This window comes from Ovis canadensis, chromosome 3 (assembly GCF_042477335.2).
Source record: "Ovis canadensis isolate MfBH-ARS-UI-01 breed Bighorn chromosome 3, ARS-UI_OviCan_v2, whole genome shotgun sequence".
Classification (NCBI taxonomy): Eukaryota; Metazoa; Chordata; class Mammalia; order Artiodactyla; family Bovidae; genus Ovis; species Ovis canadensis.
In genome coordinates, this window is record NC_091247.1 from 121202967 (window position 1) to 121222915 (window position 19949).

General features: G+C 41.2%; 1 protein-coding gene across 2 annotated transcripts in view; it reads left to right on the top strand.

Annotated features, from left to right (window-relative positions):
• Positions 1-19949, top strand: part of SYT1 (synaptotagmin 1) — a 631014-nt gene that overhangs the window by 605676 nt on the left and 5389 nt on the right. For both annotated transcript variants that reach the window (XM_069584106.1, XM_069584105.1), the window contains one exon: positions 16958-17091. In XM_069584106.1, the coding sequence (XP_069440207.1) occupies positions 16958-17091 (134 nt within the window). The remainder of the gene's footprint in view (positions 1-16957; positions 17092-19949) is intronic.

Genomic DNA, 19949 nt, shown 5'->3' on the forward strand with positions numbered 1-19949 from the left:
ATTTTAACAGTTTGTGTCTTAGTTTACAACATTCAGGCTTCCCTGGTGACTCAGACGGTAACGAATCTACCTGCAAAGCAGGAGACCCTGGTTCAGTCCCTGGTTCTGGAAGATCCCTTTGAGAAGGGAATGGCAACCCACTCCAGTATTCTTGCCTGGAGAATCCCATGGACAGAGGAGCCTGGAGGGCTACAATCTATAGCATCACGAAGAATCAGACACAACTAAGCAACAAACACTTTCACTTTCACTTCACTTTACAACATTAACAGTTTAGACATGTGGTACACACACTTGTGTTTGCAGTTTTAACCTCACCCCTGCAGATGTGACAAGCAGGTATATATGCGTCCTGTTATCTGTAGAATTCTGCATATCATGCAAAATTCCATTTCATTTAAACCCTCTTAAAATGTACGGATTGCCTGTTTATGAAAATCACATTAGGGTAACCATGAAATTCCATTATGCTCAGAAAGACTAGAAAAGGCCAAGGAAAAAAATAAGTTCAAAGAAAGACAATCCATCTAGTGACCTTTTTGCTTCTCTACACAAGCATAAACACCATCCAGACACCACTGTATTGGTGTTTTGTGAAATTGTACATTTATATGTGGAGGCGGAAGGAAAAGAGGACATAAGAGCTGGTGGTTTTTAGGACTAAAGGTGCTTCTCTCTTTATAACACTTGTTTGGACGCCCTGAGTGTAGAGCTTTGAATTCAAACCAAGCGTTTTCAACCAAGTGAAGGATGTCCGTCTGCTCCGAACTCCTCTCACAGTCATCGCCATACAAATCATTCAGCAAGAAAACGTATACCGTCTTACACTCTCTCTCCTACTACAGAAGTTATGAGTTGATCTAAACTCTTCAGGAATTTCTGCCTTCCCTTTCTAACTAACTGTGAGCTCTTTGAAGGACTAACTGGGTTCTATAGTTTGCTGTATGTCCTCACTCTCTTCCCTGGGAGTTACTCAACGGTGTTTAACCTCACTGACTGATGCAATCATTTAGCAAATATTACTGGACTCTTACCAGGTGCCAAGCTCCGTGTCAGGCGTGAGAGGACAGGACTGAACGGGACACTGGCTGAAAGATGAGTGCCTGGTGTACTATGGAGCTCAGTAAGTGAGAAACTGAGCAGCTGGCTGAATAAATGAACAGACATGTGAATAAGAGAGTGAATTCTATACCACAGAGCTAAGGAATAATGTCAAGAAAAAACAAAATAACCACTTGAGTTACGTTAAACCAAAAGTCAACAAAGTGAAAGATGTCAGCCCGCAGAATATCTGTGATTCAAGAAAGTAGAAAATGTGGGGAAAATAGGGGTCACCCTAACATTTATACCTCTGGGCCATCTCTGTGGCCATTTAGTGTATGGCTCTGGAATCTTGAAAAGAATTAAACCAACCCACAGAAACCAAATTTTCTGTATAAAGAATCTGACTAACTCGAACGCCTCAACTCTAATTTCTCCAAGATTAGGGATGAAGTATCCTAGATGATGTCAATTCCAAAGAACTCAGTGTGTACAATAACATTATAATGAGTTTTTACTGAGATCTGAAATACTGAGATGCAGTGATTGACTTTAATCACAAATTTGCCTCATAAAAAGCAGTAAAAATCACCACAGAATTATATTACTCCGTGTCATTTTCTTATATGCAATATAATATTGAAGTCATAGTTTATTTTTATTTTCTTCCTACAATATTGTAAGAAAACCAGATTACCAACATAGAAGTTTATCTCTCTTGCAAAGCTACTTATCTTCTTGATGTGCAAAGCACCCGCTTATTTCAAACAGTGTCACAGCTTTAGAAAATAGAACCATATTTGGCCATCAATGAACCAAAATGAAATATCTCTCTGGAAGGATAAAGGAAATCAACATTCATATAAAGAAACTTAATAACGAGAGCCAACCAGGGTGCTCAAAGTTTTGTGTCTTTTAAAAATAAGGCATGCATTATTCATACAGTAAAATCTTAAAACAGAGGTGGAAAGCACGAGTTACCAATGATATTATGAGTGTTTAAATACAGTATCTCTTTCTCTAGAAGAGATGGAAAAAAGCCACCTTGTTCATCCAGGCCCACAGGCTAACAATGTCACTTAAAAGCAGGAGGGAGCAGGGAGGAGAAAGAAACCTTGTAGAGATCATGAATGCATTTCCTTTTTCAAGCAGAGAAAGAAGCGGTGAGGCAACTTCCAGTGAAGAAAACAGGGACCATGCCTCCACTCCCTCGGAGATAGACCCAGGCCCTTGACAGGTTCTGGAAGTGGTTCAAAGGGAGGCCATGGAGAGAAACTCCTCCACCCTTCATGGGAACATTTTCAAGTCTCTCCCTCCATTATGCCAGACAGTCTCAATCCAGAATGTCTAGAAGACACATAGATATTTTAAAGCAAGTGCATGCAAGGAATGGGGAGGTAATGAGGATGAAATCCATTCCAACTGAACCGTCTGATAACTGAGTGAGCCTCAGGTGGCCCTGCCAGGAGCACAGCCCTGCTGCCCTAACGTGTGTCAGAGCACCTGTTCGCACGTTGTTTTTATTTTGAACTCAGGCTGAGCTGCCTGGAAACCTTCTCTATGTGAATAAGGAGTAGCGTCCACTTATTGTCATATCGTAATACATGTGCTTAAAAATCTTAGCAATGTTATCCAGTAACAGTGTTATCGATGTTATTTCATCCAGTAGAAATGTCTAATAATTGTAAAAAGAAAGGAAGGAAGGGAAAAAAAACTATCTTACTAGTGTTCTTTCATGTGGCATAAATAAGAGGCTAAGCCCAAATGTCAAAAAAAAAAAAAAGGCAAGTCGAATTTGCTGTTTGCAATTTTGTTTGCTTTGCTGAATCCTTTGCCTGCTTTTGTTTTTCAGATCAGCTCATAAAGTTTATACTTGGCCATCCCATGATGCTCTCTGTAGTCATCCAGAAAGAATCAGACATAATTACCACTGTTCCTATTCTCACGTGTTTGCCCTTCCCGAAAGATGTTCCAAAGTTCAGGAAGAAGAGGATTGAATTATAGACAAAGAGTTTTACCTTCAGTACTGAACAGGAAAGATCTGAGTTTTGCAAGCACAGTGAACCCCTTGCTCTACCAAGGGTGGACCTCAGACCCTCACACTGTTCTTTTATGCCCGTAAACATGCGCTGTCCGGGAAATCTTTCTTTCCTATAGTGCTGTTCCATAGGTTTCACACATGCATTCCCGCACCTTTAGTCAAGAAGCTGGCAGTCACACACAGTCCATTTTGGCAACAACAGAAATGATTGTTGGAATTCAGTGGCTTCCTCTTTCACAACCAGAAATGCTTTCCATTTAATTCACAACAATAGCATTTTGCACTTACGTGTTTGTCTCCTCAGAGCACTCTGCCACTATCAGTGAACTAAATCAGCCTTTGCTATTTTATGATGTCTCACTAAAATGAGGCTGCTTTCCTTTGTGGCAGTCACTTGTGTGACGTTGTTTTCTTCTAAGAAACACTGCACTTAACTAATGTAAATTCATTTTTAAATCGTGGGCTCAGAAGGAAAATTTCCCCAGAATATATTTTTAATGCTGCTTCCTTACTATACCATTGCAGGGAGCATTTTAAACTATAAAGGCCTCTAAATTCTTCAGTGTAGTCTTCTCTAAGTACTTGTAAATTATTTATAAAGACCTCCCTCAAGTAAATGTGTTGTAACTGCCAGTGATGGAAATGGAAATTGTCTGTTCTGTGAACCCTATTACTATTTAATTATTTGTATACTGCTTAATGATTGGCTTACTGATAAAATACTCCATCAGCTTACAAGAAAAAGCTGCAGCTGGCAGGGAAACTCTAAATCCTAAATCTGCCATGTTTTAACTCTGCTGTCTCTGATACTGCTGCACTACTTTATTTTTTTAAATACAATGATAATTAGATTTATCTGTCTATTGTAAGACACACCAACATATACTTTTCTGCCTTCCTCTGGGGGAAAAAAAAATAAGCTTCGTGTCTTGGACCACTTTATACAAGTGCTTCATGGCTCATTCCTAGGAATTTGATCTCAAGTGGGAAGGGGCAACTCTCTGAAAATAAGCATATGCACACTTTCAAGTTTAGACACAGATGGAATCCCCGGAAAAGCTCAATCAACACTGGTCGGTTGCCTCCCATCTCTATTCTCGCCATTCTTGGTAAGAGCCTTCTAACTCCTGTTTGAGGAACCACCATATTCTTCTATGCTTAACGCTGGGCTTAGACTAGAGCTGCACCTATCCCCAGCACTGAAGGCAGAATACCTGGGCCTCTTGATTGGTCTGGGGATGGACAGGTGACTCAGGACCAAGCCAGCCTAGCTCATCACACTGAGATATGTTCACCACAGGGGTTAACGTAGGGTCATCTATATTTGTGCAATCAGAGTAAACTTGGGACTTTTCCTGGAAATTCTGATGTAGACTCTCTTCCCCTCAGATGGCATAGTCTGGTGTTATGAGACTTGAAGCTGGTACAGTCATTTATAGCCTTAAGAGAAGAGCCTAGGGTACCTCAAGGAGGCAGCATGTGGAGCTCTCAGAGGGGTCTGTAGAAAACGGTAGAGACATAAGCAAACCGGGGACCCTGGCCCTGCTGGATGTCAGGAGCATTAAGTAGGGAGCAGACGGAACTGCTAAACAAAGGGACTCCACCACACAGGGGCTCCAAACGATGGGACTGCCCTTTGAAGCTCCTCATCACCCTCATGTCCACAGCCGGGTGGGTGGGCGAGATCAGTGGGCAGCTATAGGGCTGTGAGGTCACTTAGGGACCCAAGATCTTCCTATCTTGTCCTGTCCCCCTAACCGCCTACTGTCTTTACATTGCAAGGTAAAAGCTAGTTCACTGCCCTATCACACCCATGTTTCAGTTGCAAGAAAAAAAATAATAAAGTGGAGGGCATGAAGCTTATGTTAAGGCCCGCCAGGCTCCTCTGTCCATGGAATTCTCCAGGCAAGACTACTGGTGTGGGTTGCCTATTCCTGCTCCGGGGGAATCTTCCCTCCCACATTGCAGGCAGATTCTTTACCATCTGAGCCACCAGGGAAGCCCTGAAGGCAGGGTTTACCCATTTTAGCCCTAATGATATTTAGGAGGTTGTGATTCTTTACTGTTAAGAGCTGTCCTGTACATTGTAGGATGTTTAGCAGAATCCCTGGCCTTGACTCACCCACTTGGGGGATGCCTGTATCGTCCCCCAAGTTATGAGAATCTAAAGTATCTCCATTTTTGCAAAATTTTGTAAATTCATCCTCCAGACATTTTGCAAAATGTCTGGAGGATGAAATAGCTCCCCACTGAGAGCCACTGTTTCAAAAGATATGCTACGGAGTTGAGATATATCACTTCCATTCACCTTCCAATAGCCAAAAGTTAGTTAGGTGGACCATACTGTGTTGTAAGAGAGGCTTGGAGAAATTTTTCTAGCTGGGTGAAATGGTGCCTCAGTAAAATTAAAGAGTTTTATTGATGAAAAAGGAGGCAGAGGGAATTCCCTAGCAGTCCGGTGGTTAGGACCATGCTGTCACTGCTATGGGCAAGGGTTCAGTCCCTGGTTGGGGAACTAACGTCCCACAAGCCACACCACATGACCGAAAATAAATAAATAAACTTCACACATCTGTTTTAAAAAACGCAAAGTAAAAAAAAATTAGTGGGATGAGGGGAGAGAGAGTAAACATATACCCTACCATATATAAAACAGATTGCCAATGGGAACTTGCTGTATGACCCAAGGAACTCAAACCGGGGCTCTGTGACCACCTAGAGGTGCGGGATTGGGTGGGAGGTGGGAGGGAGGTTCTAGAGGGAGGGGACATACATGGCTACGGCTGATTCATGTTGCTGTATGGCAGAAACGAACACAATATTGTAAAGCAATTGTCCTTCAATTAAAAATAACTTTTTTAATTTAAAAAATTAAAAGAAGGGGGAAAAGGATTTGGGGACAATTAATCTTTGCCACACAACCCTACTTTTGGACTTTCCCATCATATAAGTCAATAAGCTACCTTTGCAATTTACACCATTTTGAAATGAGTTTTCAGTCACTTGAAACTTGAGACCTTACTTGATAAACGCACTACTTTCCTCTTCCAACATTGTGCGTTGAAATTTACTCATTATCCACAGCGGAGGAAAAAGATTAAAGGAATGATACCTATAGTTACTAAGAAGCTGGGAACTGGCTCAGAAGGGATTGAACAAAACAGCTGAAATGAGGCTATTTCTTATTAAGTCTCTGGTTGAAATGGAAAGGCCATGGTTACAAGGGCCCACAGTCACTGTCGTAGTTAAGAAAGAAGACAGTATAATTATGCAAAATTGTCAAGATGAAAACTGCAGGCCTCTGGCATTATTCCGCTTTGAACTGCTGCTTTCTAGTTCTCATTGTAAATGCAAAAAGCTTTTAGGGGCTCCTTTATATCTCACACAAAAGGACCATTGCTTACAGCCAGCTGTTTTCCAATTGTATTTCTATGAAGTTAGCATAATTTAACATTAGGACTGCCTGAGGGAAGAAGGGGGTGACCATGTTCGTGGGCATTAGAGTATGGAGTAGTAGTGGAAAGAGCCCCCTTCTTACAAGGAGACAGTCTCCTCAAAGTTCATCCCGAAGCCAGTAGTTCTGAATTCAAAACACATTTCCCCATAAGAACATTGTTTTTATGTTATTGTGTTACCACAGAAGTCCTCCAATACTGAAAAGAAAGAGATGCATGCTTTGCAATAGTACAAAAGAAAAGGCTGCCAGGCAAAGAAAGGTTTGTCTTAAGGTTCTGACTGAGAAAATCATCAATAAAATCTTCAGGGAAGAGGTGACTTTTAAATCACATTCACAAGGGGAAAAGAAAGAAAGGGCATTCCAGGTTGAAGGGCCAGCAGTTCAAAGACAGAGCATTTTCAATTCTCTGTAGCAAAGAGTCAGAATCGACCCGGAGAGCAGCACAGGATTTGTGGAAGTCAGGATGGGGCTGTGAACGCCATGACCGAGTCTGGAATTCGTTTTATATCATTGCTGTTGTTGAGTTGCTCAGTCGTGTCCAGCTCTTTGTGACCCCATGACTGCAGCATGCCAGGTCTCCCTGTCCTTTACTATCCCCCGGAGTTTGGTCAAACTCATGTCCATTGAGTCGGTGATGCCATCCAACCATCTCATCCTCTGTCATCCCCTTCTCCTCCTGCCTTCTATCTTTCACATGGAAAGAGTTTCTATTTTTAATGACTTTTTCACATTGGCAAGTCATTAAAGGCTTTTAATGAGAAAGCCAGTGGGATCAAATGCCCTTTTAACAATTATAGGAAGACTGGTCTGACGTTGAAGGTATAGTAGCAAGAGAGCTTAGATTTCTAACCTTTAGAGCATGGCAACAGTTAGAAAGAGAGAACCAACAAGAGTGACCAGGTGAAGGCAAACGGGCAGCACCTGGTGGCCCAGTGTTCATGGGAAGTGGAGAAGGGATCAAAGATGGCTCCAAATCAGACTGGACTCCTGATGCAAGAACAGGCCTACAGGGAGGTGATGAGATCAGTAGGTGTCTGTCCCAGGGATCACAGAGCCGAGGTGGTTATGGTTATGACCTTATAGAACAGTGTGTGGGCTGTCCTTATGTTTCTGCAAAGTTCACCCAGTGTTGTGTCCTTGTAACTGAAGGAAAACAATTTACTGAATTTTATACTGCGTTTCAAAGTCTTCCTCCAAGGTTACTCTCTATCCTTTTTTGGGAATGTATCTCCACACATTGAAACTGTGCCAGGGACACCAGTGTTGGTGAAAACATTGCATTCCAGTGCCAGACTCTGTGGCCAGAAGCTCTGCTTTACTGAGGTAGCAGTAATATTGAAAGCATAAGGTTGGACTGCAGGGTGTCTGAGCAAAGGAGAACGGAGAAAAAGCCTATGAAATCTGTGCTAAAATAATATCAAATGTGATTGAACTGAAAACATTTGTCCTTGAGAATCTTGGGGCAGATGAAGGGAGCAGAGAAAATAAAGAAGGATCAGTAATGCTGGAGAAAAAGCAGAGGGAACCAGGGAGAGTTTAGTGGGAAGAATGCCATTTTAGTTTGGAGAGGGATAGACGATAGATGGATGGATGGATGAATGGATGGATGGATGGATAGGTAAGTAGGTAGGTGGATAGGTAGGTAGGGCTGCTATAACAATACTACAGACCTGGTGGCTTAAACCACAGACATTCGTTACTCACAGTCCTAGACACTGAAAGTCAGAGATCAGCGTGGTCAGGGTCTCAGGAAAGGCTCTCTTCCTGGTTAACAGCTGTCCCCTCACAGAGAAAGATCATGGCTCTTCTTATAAGGCTCCACCCGCAAGACCTAACTACTTCCCAAAGACCCCACCTCTTAATACCATCACACTTAGGGGTTAGGATTTGAACATATAAATCTGGGGAGCACACACATTTAGTCCACAACAATGCCAGCCAAGGTGGTATCAAGGATTACGTGGCAGAATGAGGGCTTCTGGAGTTTCTTTTGATTGCCATACCCAACCTCCCTATTTTCATCCCTTCCAGAGACAAAGCCATCAAATCAACCAAGCCTTTGTAAAGCAGGGTGGATGGTGGGGAAATCTGGAACAGCAAGGAAATAGGGGCATCAGTCTTCTTACTCCCTGAGCAAAAGAGGATGGCAGATTCGGAGTATCCAGGGTGGATCAGGTGGAAATGAGTGGGACGGGAGGCAACGTCTGAAGACTATGTGTAGTGATAGCTCACTGCACCTAGAGCTAAATATTGGAGCACCAGGGCCAGATCAGACTACTAGGAATTGGTTGTTGGAAGAAACCCTGCAGAATGGAGACTCCTACCATTTAATGTGAAAAATACATGTGAGAAGTCTTCCACTCAAAATCAACACCTGAATAGGAACCATGAAAGTCAATGATTGGCCCCAGACCATAGGCTGTCTGCCCCACAAATCATATGAGAAGAGGCTTCCCAATGGGCAGGGAATGACCCTCCCACCTTCGCAGTTGCTCATAAGCTGAAGCTGACCACCTAACCAATCAAAGGAGGTCTTCATCCTCATCCTTGAAAATGGAAATGAGACAAAAGCATTCATCTGGTCACCATCCTGGGATCCTCTACACACTCTTTCACCTGGCAAAGTCAGTGCTTGCAAGCCTCCACTGCCTATGAGGTGAGGTACAATAAGTGTCTTAGCAAATCATCTCACTGTAACTTTAACATGATTTCCTATCCTTCACTCTAGACGGGAAAGAGTGGAAAAAAGAATGGAAGAGTTTGGAGGCTAGGTGGAAGCAAAAGAAAGAAATCAGACTTTTTTTTTTTTTCTCACAATGAAAAGGAATTCACAGAAAAATTATGAGTGGAGGTATAGATACTACCTTTCTCCAACAACCAAAGGGTATTACCGTATTCCTAACAACAAATCTCAAAGCTGAGGGCCTCCTTTTCTCTGTTTCCTTATTTTGGGCAGCATCAGGAAAGTAGATTCTCCATACATAATATGTCCAAGTATACCCACATTAGCTGGCTTCAATATCTGGAAAGAAACGTCCATAAATCATAGTTTTGGCTCACACTATCCTAGAACCACAGTAATAAGACTGAAGGTAGAACTCTCCAGATTAACTTCTCAGCTCTGAGTAATTTGATGTCTTGACTTCAGGAACAGGAGGATGTGGAATACTGGATGTTGAGTTAGTTTCCCATCACACACCTCAAGACCATCTCTACAGGTAGAAAAGAAAGAAACTCTTTTTCTTTCATCTCATACAGGAGTAAATTCTTCAGTAATGAACCGGTTGCTCAGCGTGGGTGTTCCTTCCAGAAATATATCTGGCACTGGGGTCAGCTTGGAATGACATTTTCCATTTGCTAATGGTGGGCACCAGTTCTACAAAGTGATTTGGGGGAGGGTCTGACACACAGATGCTGACTTAGATGTCAGTCCTTTCACAACACTATAATAAATATGAATAATTAATAAAATATGTGCCAAGCACATTCTGAAGCATTTTCAAGAGAAACTCAATTTAATCTTCACAATTCTCTGAGCGAGGTATGACCAGTCTCACCACTTTAAGGTGAAGGAACTATGGAATAAAGAGCTTAAATAACTTGCCCAAACTACATAGCTGCTGCACAGCCAAGATTCAAGTTATTAGCTTCAGGGTCTGTACTTATAAACAGTATGCTAACTTATTTCTCCAACATATCACACAGAGTAGCAGGTTCAGTGTCTGAAGACCTTGGTATACATTCTTGGGGGAAAAAAATCAGCCTTTCTAAGCCCCAGTTTTTTCACTGGGATTGTTGTATGGATTAAAGGAGATTATATAATTTATCATATATATGTAATATGTTTATATATATATGTTATATATGTGTGTTACATATATGTTATGTATATTGTATATGTTTTATATGAAAGTGTTAGTCACTCAGTCGTGTCCAACTCTTTGCAAGCCCATGGACTGTAGCCTGCCAGGATCTTCTGTCCATGGAATTCTCTAGGCAAGAATACTGGACTGGATAGCCATTCCCTTCTACAGGGGAACTTCCCAACCCAGGGATCAAACTTGGGTTTCCTGCACTGCAGGCAGATTCTTTACTGTCTGAGCCACCAGGGAAGCCCGTACATGAACCACCTTCAAGCACTCTACAAATATAAAGGGACATTATTATATTAAGCCTTGCAATGGATCTTACTTTAAAAGTTCGCTAGCATTTCAGTCACTTTCACTAATGTTACCTAGGGACCTAAAACATCTGTACATAAATATCATTTTTTGATTTCATGTCATTTGTTAACATTTTAATCAAAAAAAGCAAATTTTTGAAAGATTTTGCTTTGAGTAACAGTGTAATAATTTTTAGGAGATTGGCAAGAATATCAACTTTTACCAAAATACTGTTTTCTAGATCTATTTAAATTAAACTCTCATCTTCAAACCTTGCTAGATAAACAACAGAATTATCTCTTCAATTTTGGTTGCTGTATTAATTTTCTATTGCTACCAAGATAAACAACCACAAAGTTAATTTTAAAAAACAATACATGTTTATATAGTTCTGTAGAAGTCTGACACAGGTCTCACTTGACTAAAATCAAGGTGTCAGCATAATTGTGTTCCTTTTAGGCAAGAATCCATTGCCTTTTCCAACTTTTTTTTTTTTAACTTTTTGTTTTGGATTGGGGAATAGCCAATTAACAATGTTGTGATACTGCCAGGTGAAAGGTGAAGGGGCTCAGCCATACACAGGTGTGTCCATCCTCCCCCAAACTCCCCTCCCATCCAGGCTGCCACAGGACACTGAGCAGAGTTTCACGTGCTATGCAGCAGGCCCTTGGTTACCCATTTTAAATGTGCAGTGTGTGCTTGCCCGGCTTCTAGAGGCGACCTGCATTCTGTGGCTGGTGGCCCCTGCCCCATCTCCAAAGCCAGCGGTGCGGTTTGTCTCTGCACCTGTCTCCAGCGTTACATCTCCTTCTGACCACAACCAGGAAAGGGCCTCTGTTTTCTCACACGATTAGACTGGGTCCTCTTAGGCAACCCTCTCATCTCAAGATCCTTAACTTTAATTACACTTGCAAAGCCTCTTTTGCTACATAAGGTGACATATTAACAAATTCCGAGGGTTAGGATATGGATGTCTTTCGAGGGAACTATCTCTCTGCCTTCTATAATTGTTTTTCTTAGGAACAAAAAAACTTAAATTTTATATGAAAGAGGACTGTCAACATATAAATGTTTGAGGGTGATTTTATTAGAGTGTCCTGAAATGCCCCCAAGTTACAACAGCTATTATGACAGAAGGAGGTAGAGTTCAGTGCGACTGATTTCAGACAGAAAGAGAGCCTGACAAATGGTGAGTGAGGGCAGCGGTGCCACAGGGACAACAAAACCAGATGATAACCTGAAAATCATCCAAAACGTGGCAACGAATCTGCACTCTCTGTAACTGCAGTTTACCGTTGGGAGGGAAGAACCTTCCTTCTAATGCTAGCTCATCATTTTCTAGCACTGACAAGTTAGAACCATTTACTATTAGAGATGAGATAGATATCAGAAAAGAGCTCTTCATTTCTACCACAGTTAGAAAAACAAAAAGATCCCACCCCCTGTTTAGGATGAATTAAACAAATAAAAGGCCAACTGTCCCAAGTCTTGCCCCTGTTTCAGTAGCAATAGGGATTATCTAACTGGTGTTGAAGGCGGGTTGTCAGTATTTAGATCGTGAAGGGTTCCATGAGCACTTGTTCTGGGAACAGAATATAAGCAGTGTAGTCATAGACACATGGAGTTCCTGAGGACAGCAGCCCAGCTTTGTAGCTTGCCTATTCCCCTGTGGTATTTACAGGTTTACAAAAACCTAATGGATGTCTGGATGCCATGCATGGTGTCTAGTAGTTGTACTCAAGAGCAATGGCAACGTTAGGGAGTCTCATTACTGCCTATTTTATCATTTCCATAAAATTATGTCTTGTCATGCAATGACCAGTATTCCTAAGCCATTAAGAAACGAAATTGACAAGAATTTGCTTGTGGACCAGTCCCTAAAACAGAGCAAATTTAAGTATTCAGAGTTCTACTTTACAGAAGAGGTGATCCTTACTATGAAAAATGTGTGTGTCCTTCAAGCATGGGTGTGTCTCATAGTTCAGTTCAGTTCAGTTCAGTTCAGTCGCTCAGTCGTGTCCGACTCTTTGCAACCCCATGAATCGCAGCACGCCAGGCCTCCCTGTCCATCACCATCTCCCAGAGTTCACTCAGACTCACGTTCATCGAGTCTGTGATGCGATCCAGCCATCTCATCCTCTGTCGTCCCCTTCTCCTCCTGCCCCCAATCCCTCCCAGCATCAGAGTCTTTTCCAATGAGTCAACTCTTCGCATGAGGTGGCCAAAGTACTGGAGTTTCATAGTTAGGTGCATATATTTCCATTAAGGAGTCTCAGCCATACTTAGGGAGATAGGAGCAAGGTCTAGGTTCCCAAAGAAGTTGCTAGTGAACTAATCAAGAGATTAGGGCCATCTCCAAAGGGACCAGAATTCAGGGCAAGACTTCAACCAGAGGACACTTACGAAATCAAGCCAGTCAAAGAGTGGAGGAAAATGGAGAAGAGTAGAGAAAATGGAGAATTAATGTAAGACTTCGGATGGCTGGACAAAGACGATGCTCAAATGTGACCACCTTGGGTATGTAAGCTGTTGGGCTTAGACAGTTAAGATTTATCCAGGCACAAATGTTGAAAAAGAGGACTTCTGACAACCTGTGGAGTGGGATAAAATATTTGCAAACCATATGTCAGATAAGGGGCTAACATCCAAAATATATAAGAAATTCATACATCTCAACAGCAACAACAAAAAAAGTAAAATTTTAAAAATCCAATTAAAAATGGGCAAAGGATATGAATCATATTTTTTCAGACAAGATATGAAAATTACCAACAGATCCAGGAAAACATGCTAATCATCACTAATAATCAGGGAAATAAAAATCAAAGCCATAGCGAGATATCTCCTCACACCTACTAGAATAGCTATCATCAGCAAGACGAGAGAGTACAAGCGCTCAAGACGTGAAGAAAAGGGGACCCCCATGCACTGTTGGCGGGAACATAAGTGGGTGCAGCCACTATGGAAAACGGTATGGAGTTTCCTCAAGATAAATTAAAAATAGAGACACCGTATGATGCAGCAATTCCACTCCTGGGTACGCATCTGGAGTAAAGGAAATCACTATCTCAAAAAGGCGTCTGCAGTCCCATGTCCGCTGCAGCGTTACTCACAATTGCCAAGACATGGAAGCAACCTATATGTTTGTCAACTGATAAATGGGTAATGAACGTGTGATATATATGATAGACTATTATTCAGCTACAAAAAAAAAAAAAAGAAGACAACATGGATGGACTTCAAGGGCATTATGCTAAGAGAAATAAGTCAGATAGAGAAAGACAAATGCTGTGTTACCTCCCTTTTATGTGGATGTGGAATCTATTTTTTAAAAAGAAAGACTCCTAGAAGTAGAAGGTAGAATAGTGATTTCCAGGAACTGAGGAGCAAGGGAAGTGAGGAGCTGTTGATCAAGGGGTACAAACTTCTAGTTATAAGATGAGTAAGTTCTGGGGATCTAATGGACAGCATGGTGACAATGTTGCTAAGATAGTAGAGCTTAAATGTTCTTACCGCAAAAAAAAGTCATAATTATGTGAACTGACAGTTGTGTTAACTAACTTTATTGTGGTAATCACTTCTCATATGCACGTCAAGTCATCACATTGTACACCTTAAACTTACACAAGATTATGTGTCTACTATATCTCAATAAATCTGGGAAGAAAAAAAGAGAAAAAGACCTTTGAGTTCCTGCCAGTCTTGTTTATGATTAAGCTGGGAATTGTGCCTATAAAGTAAGTGGTTTTGGTGCCTGTATAGGAATGAATCTGCAAAGGCAAAGCCTCCCTCTGCCCATTCATATGGTCCCAAACCTGCTCCTGTTCCAGCCCTCTGTAGGGGTCATGAAATTATAGAGTACCTCTGAATTGGGGTGGGAACTGGTAGATTCTGCTTTTGACAGTGTTACCTCCCTGACCTCACCACCCGCCTCTCTCCCCCTTGCCTTCTCGATTCACAAACAGGAGGAAAGACGATTCACAAACAGGAAGAAAGACGAGCGCCTTAGGGCTCTGCATGTACAGTTCCTTCCAGCTGCTTCAAGATGCCCCCACACCTTCAGATGACTGACTCCTTCCTGTCACTAGGTTGTTAGCTCACACCTGGCCCCCTCAGTCGGCGAGAATCTAGCTAATCGGTTTTTCTGAGTCACCTTGTTCTCCTGCAGGCGTTGGTCACATCAGAGATCATGTTGAAATCCGAAAGGATCTTGGGTTTTAATGTGCTTGCTCAAAAGGCAGATGCACAAGGAATTTTCTTGTCATTTACTGTGTTAAAGGAATAAACCATGCTTGTCTTGCAAAAGCCCGTGCCTTAGGTTGATGGAGTTTCCACCCATGAACATAGGAGCCATCAGTGCTGATTTGGGAGTGTTTAATACTGTGGTATTTTGTCAGTGCCAAGGCGCAACTGGAGGCGTGACCATCTTTATACAGCGTAAGGGGCTGTGATGGAGGAGACAGGGAGCTTGGCTGGCAAGCCAGGTCTCTGTACCAAAACTCAGCGTTGCCTGAGAGCAGCAGGCTTTTCTCATTTTCCTCTTCACTGGCAAGTATTCACAGCGTACTCTTTTAACTGACCAACTATTCAGTTGACACACTTGTTTTCTCATTTCTTGGTCTGGCTTTTAAAGATATTCTTCATTTTGATTAAAATCTTAATTGCAAGCCCCTTGACTGGATGTAAAATTAAAAACAAAAAACGCAGACTACACATATTTAAGTAATCTGGGCTTTGGGGCAATGGGAAGAAGACAGAGAAGTGAAGGTAAGGAGACCCAGATTATTAGGCCCTAAATAAGTTCCACTTATTTATTCAACAAAAATTGAATACTTCTGGGTACTGTTTAGTAAATTCAATTAGTGAGTATGGCAGACAGATTTTCTGTCCTTCTGAAGTTATGTTCTACTGGAGGATTGGAAGAGGGGTATAAAAACCAACTTCTCTGGTCTGCAGCTGCACATTCTAAAAGTGCATGGGCATTAGACTAGATTATCTGCAAAGCTTTTTCAACAGTTCTCCATGTTCTGAAAGAAAGGAAAGAAATTTTGGAAGGCATGGCAGGGGAGTAAAATCATGGATGATTTAAAATTTCTTCCTCTTTTTGTTTGTCATTGCCCCCTGATACTTTTCTATAATGAACATGCATTGCCTATCAGATGGAACAATGTTTCAGGAAACAGTAGATTTTACTATCAAACTTGGGCATTGGTTCTTGACAACCTGGAGGGAGGTCATTCATCTGTTAGTAATGCGAACCATCTTATCCCTCCATTGTCTTCCCTAGCAATGAGACTTGGGAAACTGGTAAGGGAATCCTTCCCCTGCTCCTTTTCTCATTACTTTTGGGGGTGCTGCCAGCTTATTCGCTTTTCCTTGAACCCTTGAAGCTCTTTTCTACCTAGAAATGTTCTGGCACAGTTTCTGGATATCTCTCTCTCACATACACACACACATACACACTCAGACACATAGCCTCTTCTCACCTTTCAGTATTCACATCTCCCTTTCAACGTTCCCTCTGCAGAAAGGTCTTACCTAAGTGATCTAACTATATGATTCCATTCCTCCCTTACACTCACCATGCCACCCCAGGAGTCTCGATCATACACCTATCTGCTCTTCTCTTCCAAAGCACTCTTCTCAAGTTATAATTTCACATGTATTTCTCTTCAAGTTCATTGTCTATTTCTCCCACAAGGCTGAAGTTCTGTCCTGAAAACAGGGATGGTCTGGTTTGGTTACAGCTATATCCCTAGGGCTATTATTGTTTGAGCAAATGAGTAAGTGAAAGAACAAAACGGCTCCTTTGTCCTCTCTGTCAAGAGTTTTATTCCATGCGGTGGTATCCTGCAGCCAGTTTCTTGCCAGCTTGCAAGAGCCAACTGCTAAATTTTCAGGAATTTACTAAGCCAGTTGTTAAACAGTTAGCTTGAAATTAGTCATGCTGAGAATATTTATACCATGGACATTAGAAAATGCTATGTCGACTTTTTTTCCCAAAAAGGAGGTTTGCCAGCACACCACTGCTCTCATCTCCTAAACCCAGCTATAAACATTGAGATATCATGACCAAAAAAACAAGGCCCCTAGGTTACTTAAAATCTTTCAACAAGAAACACTTGAAATTTTTAAAAATACTAAATATATGCTACACAATTACTTTCCTATATGAAATACTTATTTTTTATAAACTCAATTATAATCTAAAATATGTGTCTCTGATCTCCTAAAGTTTTTGTTTCTATTTTTCAGATCCTTATGTGAAGATTCATCTGATGCAGAATGGCAAGAGGCTGAAGAAGAAAAAGACAACAATTAAAAAGAATACACTTAACCCCTACTACAATGAGTCATTCAGCTTTGAAGTACCCTTTGAGCAAATCCAGGTAATGTAAAACATATTTTGTCTTCCCATTCGATTTCATTTCTTCAAACCACATAAATTAAACACACAGACCTTGTAAACTCTCAGTGCACATGTCTCCACTTGAACTGCCATCCTTATTCCACGCACATCTGATGCTCAAGCTACATGAAGAGGGAAATGATAAAATATACAGCATAGGATACGCTGCTTCATCAGCAACAGCAGCAGGCATTCTGGTGAGCAGAAATAAAGTAGGAAAAAGAACATCAACAGAACAACTCTGCTAATTCAAAAAGTACATCCACAAAAGTTAAAAGGTCAAGAAAAAATGAGCTTTAACTTTTGACTCTCAAGCCACAGTATTTCTCATTATCACCTCTTTGTAGCAAAAAAAAAAAAATTTAAAAAGTAAGAAAAGAAAATATCTTGGCTGATGCTAGATATGCAGCATAATTTAATCTTTTACCAGTAGAAAAATTAGGCCAAGTTGTATTTTTAATTGTTTAAATTCAGATTCCTGTTTCTGAGTTGGAATGGATGGTTATTTTTGTAAAGATGGTACCTTAATTCGCTAGATGATATTTATTACGATTGAAAGTACTCTATTAAAAGACCCTGCAGTTAATAGGTTCAAAATAGGACCTACATGTAGCCACAGAGATAGCATATGATCTTACTACTTAGGGCTTCCCTTGTGGCTCAGCTGGTTAAAGAACCTGCCTGCAATGCGGGAGACCTGGGTTCAATCCCTGGGTTGGGAAGATCCCCTGGAGAAGGCAAAGGCTACCCACTCCAGTATCCTGGTTTAGAGAATTCCATGGACTGCATAGTCCATGGGGTTACAAAGAGTCGGGCACAACTGAGCAACTTTCACTTTCACTAATAACTTAGCAATTCTTAAATATGTTTAGGTTTTCTTACCTCATAGTCCATAGTTAGGCTATTGGATCCAAAGTTCACATCCACTAATTATACGCTATTTTTACTAAACTTTAATGGGTGGCAGAGAGTCAAACTGGTTAAAGCAACACTATTTTTAAACTTTATAAAATATTTGATGTGGGTCTATCTTTCCAGTCCTATGGAAATTTGCTCATAACTTGAAGGAAAGATGAAGGGTGGGCATAAAAACTACAGCATGGAAACTTCTACAGGTTCAGAATCACAAAAGTCAGCAAATAGTCTTCAGTTGCATATTTTTACTTTTAATCCATTCTTAAAATACAGTACTGTAAGAATGAATCACACTTTTATTCCATGAAGAAAGTTCATATAATAGCTACATTTATTGTATACTTATTTTGTACGTAGGCCCAAGGTACATACTTATGCACTTTACCTGCGTAAGCTCATTTGATCCTTATGCTGTGAAAGAGGCCCCATTATTACCCTAGTTTTATATACATATAAGGAAACTGGGGACTTCCCTGGTGGTCCAGTGGGTAAGAATCCAGCTGCCAATGCAGGGGACACAGGTTCGATCCCTGGTGCAGGATGATTCTACACGCCACGGGGCAACTAAGCCCCTAAGCTGCAGCTAGTGAAGCCACGCTCTTGAGTCCCTTCTCCATGCCAAGAGAAGCCATGGCAATAGGAAGCCCTCGCACCACAACCAGACGGTAGCCCCCACTTGCCAGAACTAGAGAAAGCCAGCACGCAGCAGCAAGGACTCAGCACAGCCAATAAAGAAACAATTAAACAAAAAAAAAAAAAGGAAACTGAGGCTCATATGGAAGACAGGAATTATAACAGAACCCATGTCAAAGCGAGATTATGCCTGTAAAAGCATCTGGAACAGTGTTAAGCACATTCGAACGCTCAGGAAATGGTTCCCATCATTATTATTCACAATACTATCTTTTTTTCAAATTAGCATTTTATTAGAAAATGGATCTAACAGGAAGGTTAAAGCACTATGTAAATCAGCATGGTCCAATAGAACTCTGTAAGGATGGGAATATCGGCGTTGTCCAGCATGGCAGCCACCAGCCATAGGCTGGCCATGAGCACCTTAGCCACTAGTGTAACAGGGGACTTCGATTTTAATTTATTTAGATTTAAATAGCTACCTGTGGGGGAGGAAACGGCAACCCACTCCGGTATTCTTGCCTGGAGAATCCCATGGACAGAGGAGCCTGGCAGGCCATGGTCCATAGGGTTGCAGAGAGTCGGACACGACTGAAGCGACTAAGCAAGTACCTGTGGCTAGTAGCTACTGTATAATATAGGCCAGTTTTTTAACTGCCAGTAATCCCACCATCCTCACATGAGTTCACAGTTTTTATATAACCTTTCTTATATATATTTCCACGTCAGCAGATTGTACACACTTATTTACTTTCCATAGCTCTTCTACAAGTAAATGACATTGCAGAAGATTCCCTGTCCCCAGTCACTTGTTTACTAGTCTGAACCAGTGAGCTCACTGCTCTGGACCCACTGGCAAATTAAGACAACCAAGATTTCTCGGGAAATTTATTTTACAGTATTTACTTGATGAACTCTTTTTTTTTTTTTTTTTTTAGTTCTGAGACATTAGTCCTATGGAAATTAACACCTCCTGGCATTTTGTGCTTTAATTCCACAAAACTATTTAAGGCAGGACATTGAAATAAAAAATCCTATTGTAAATCTATTCCTCTGAGCTATACTTCTATACATCAAAAGAAAAAAATACATGTCCCTTTTCAACTATAAATTTCAGCAAATGCAAACGTATTGAAAAATGAAGCACATTAGAAACAAGATGTGTGCTGGGTTTCTGAGGCAGCCTTTCAGAGAAGATAACATTTTGTCAGGACAGAGAGAGCCTGATACAGAGTCCATGAGGCATGAAAAAAATGAGCATGCCTTTGACTGTATCCTGTCTTCTCTGTT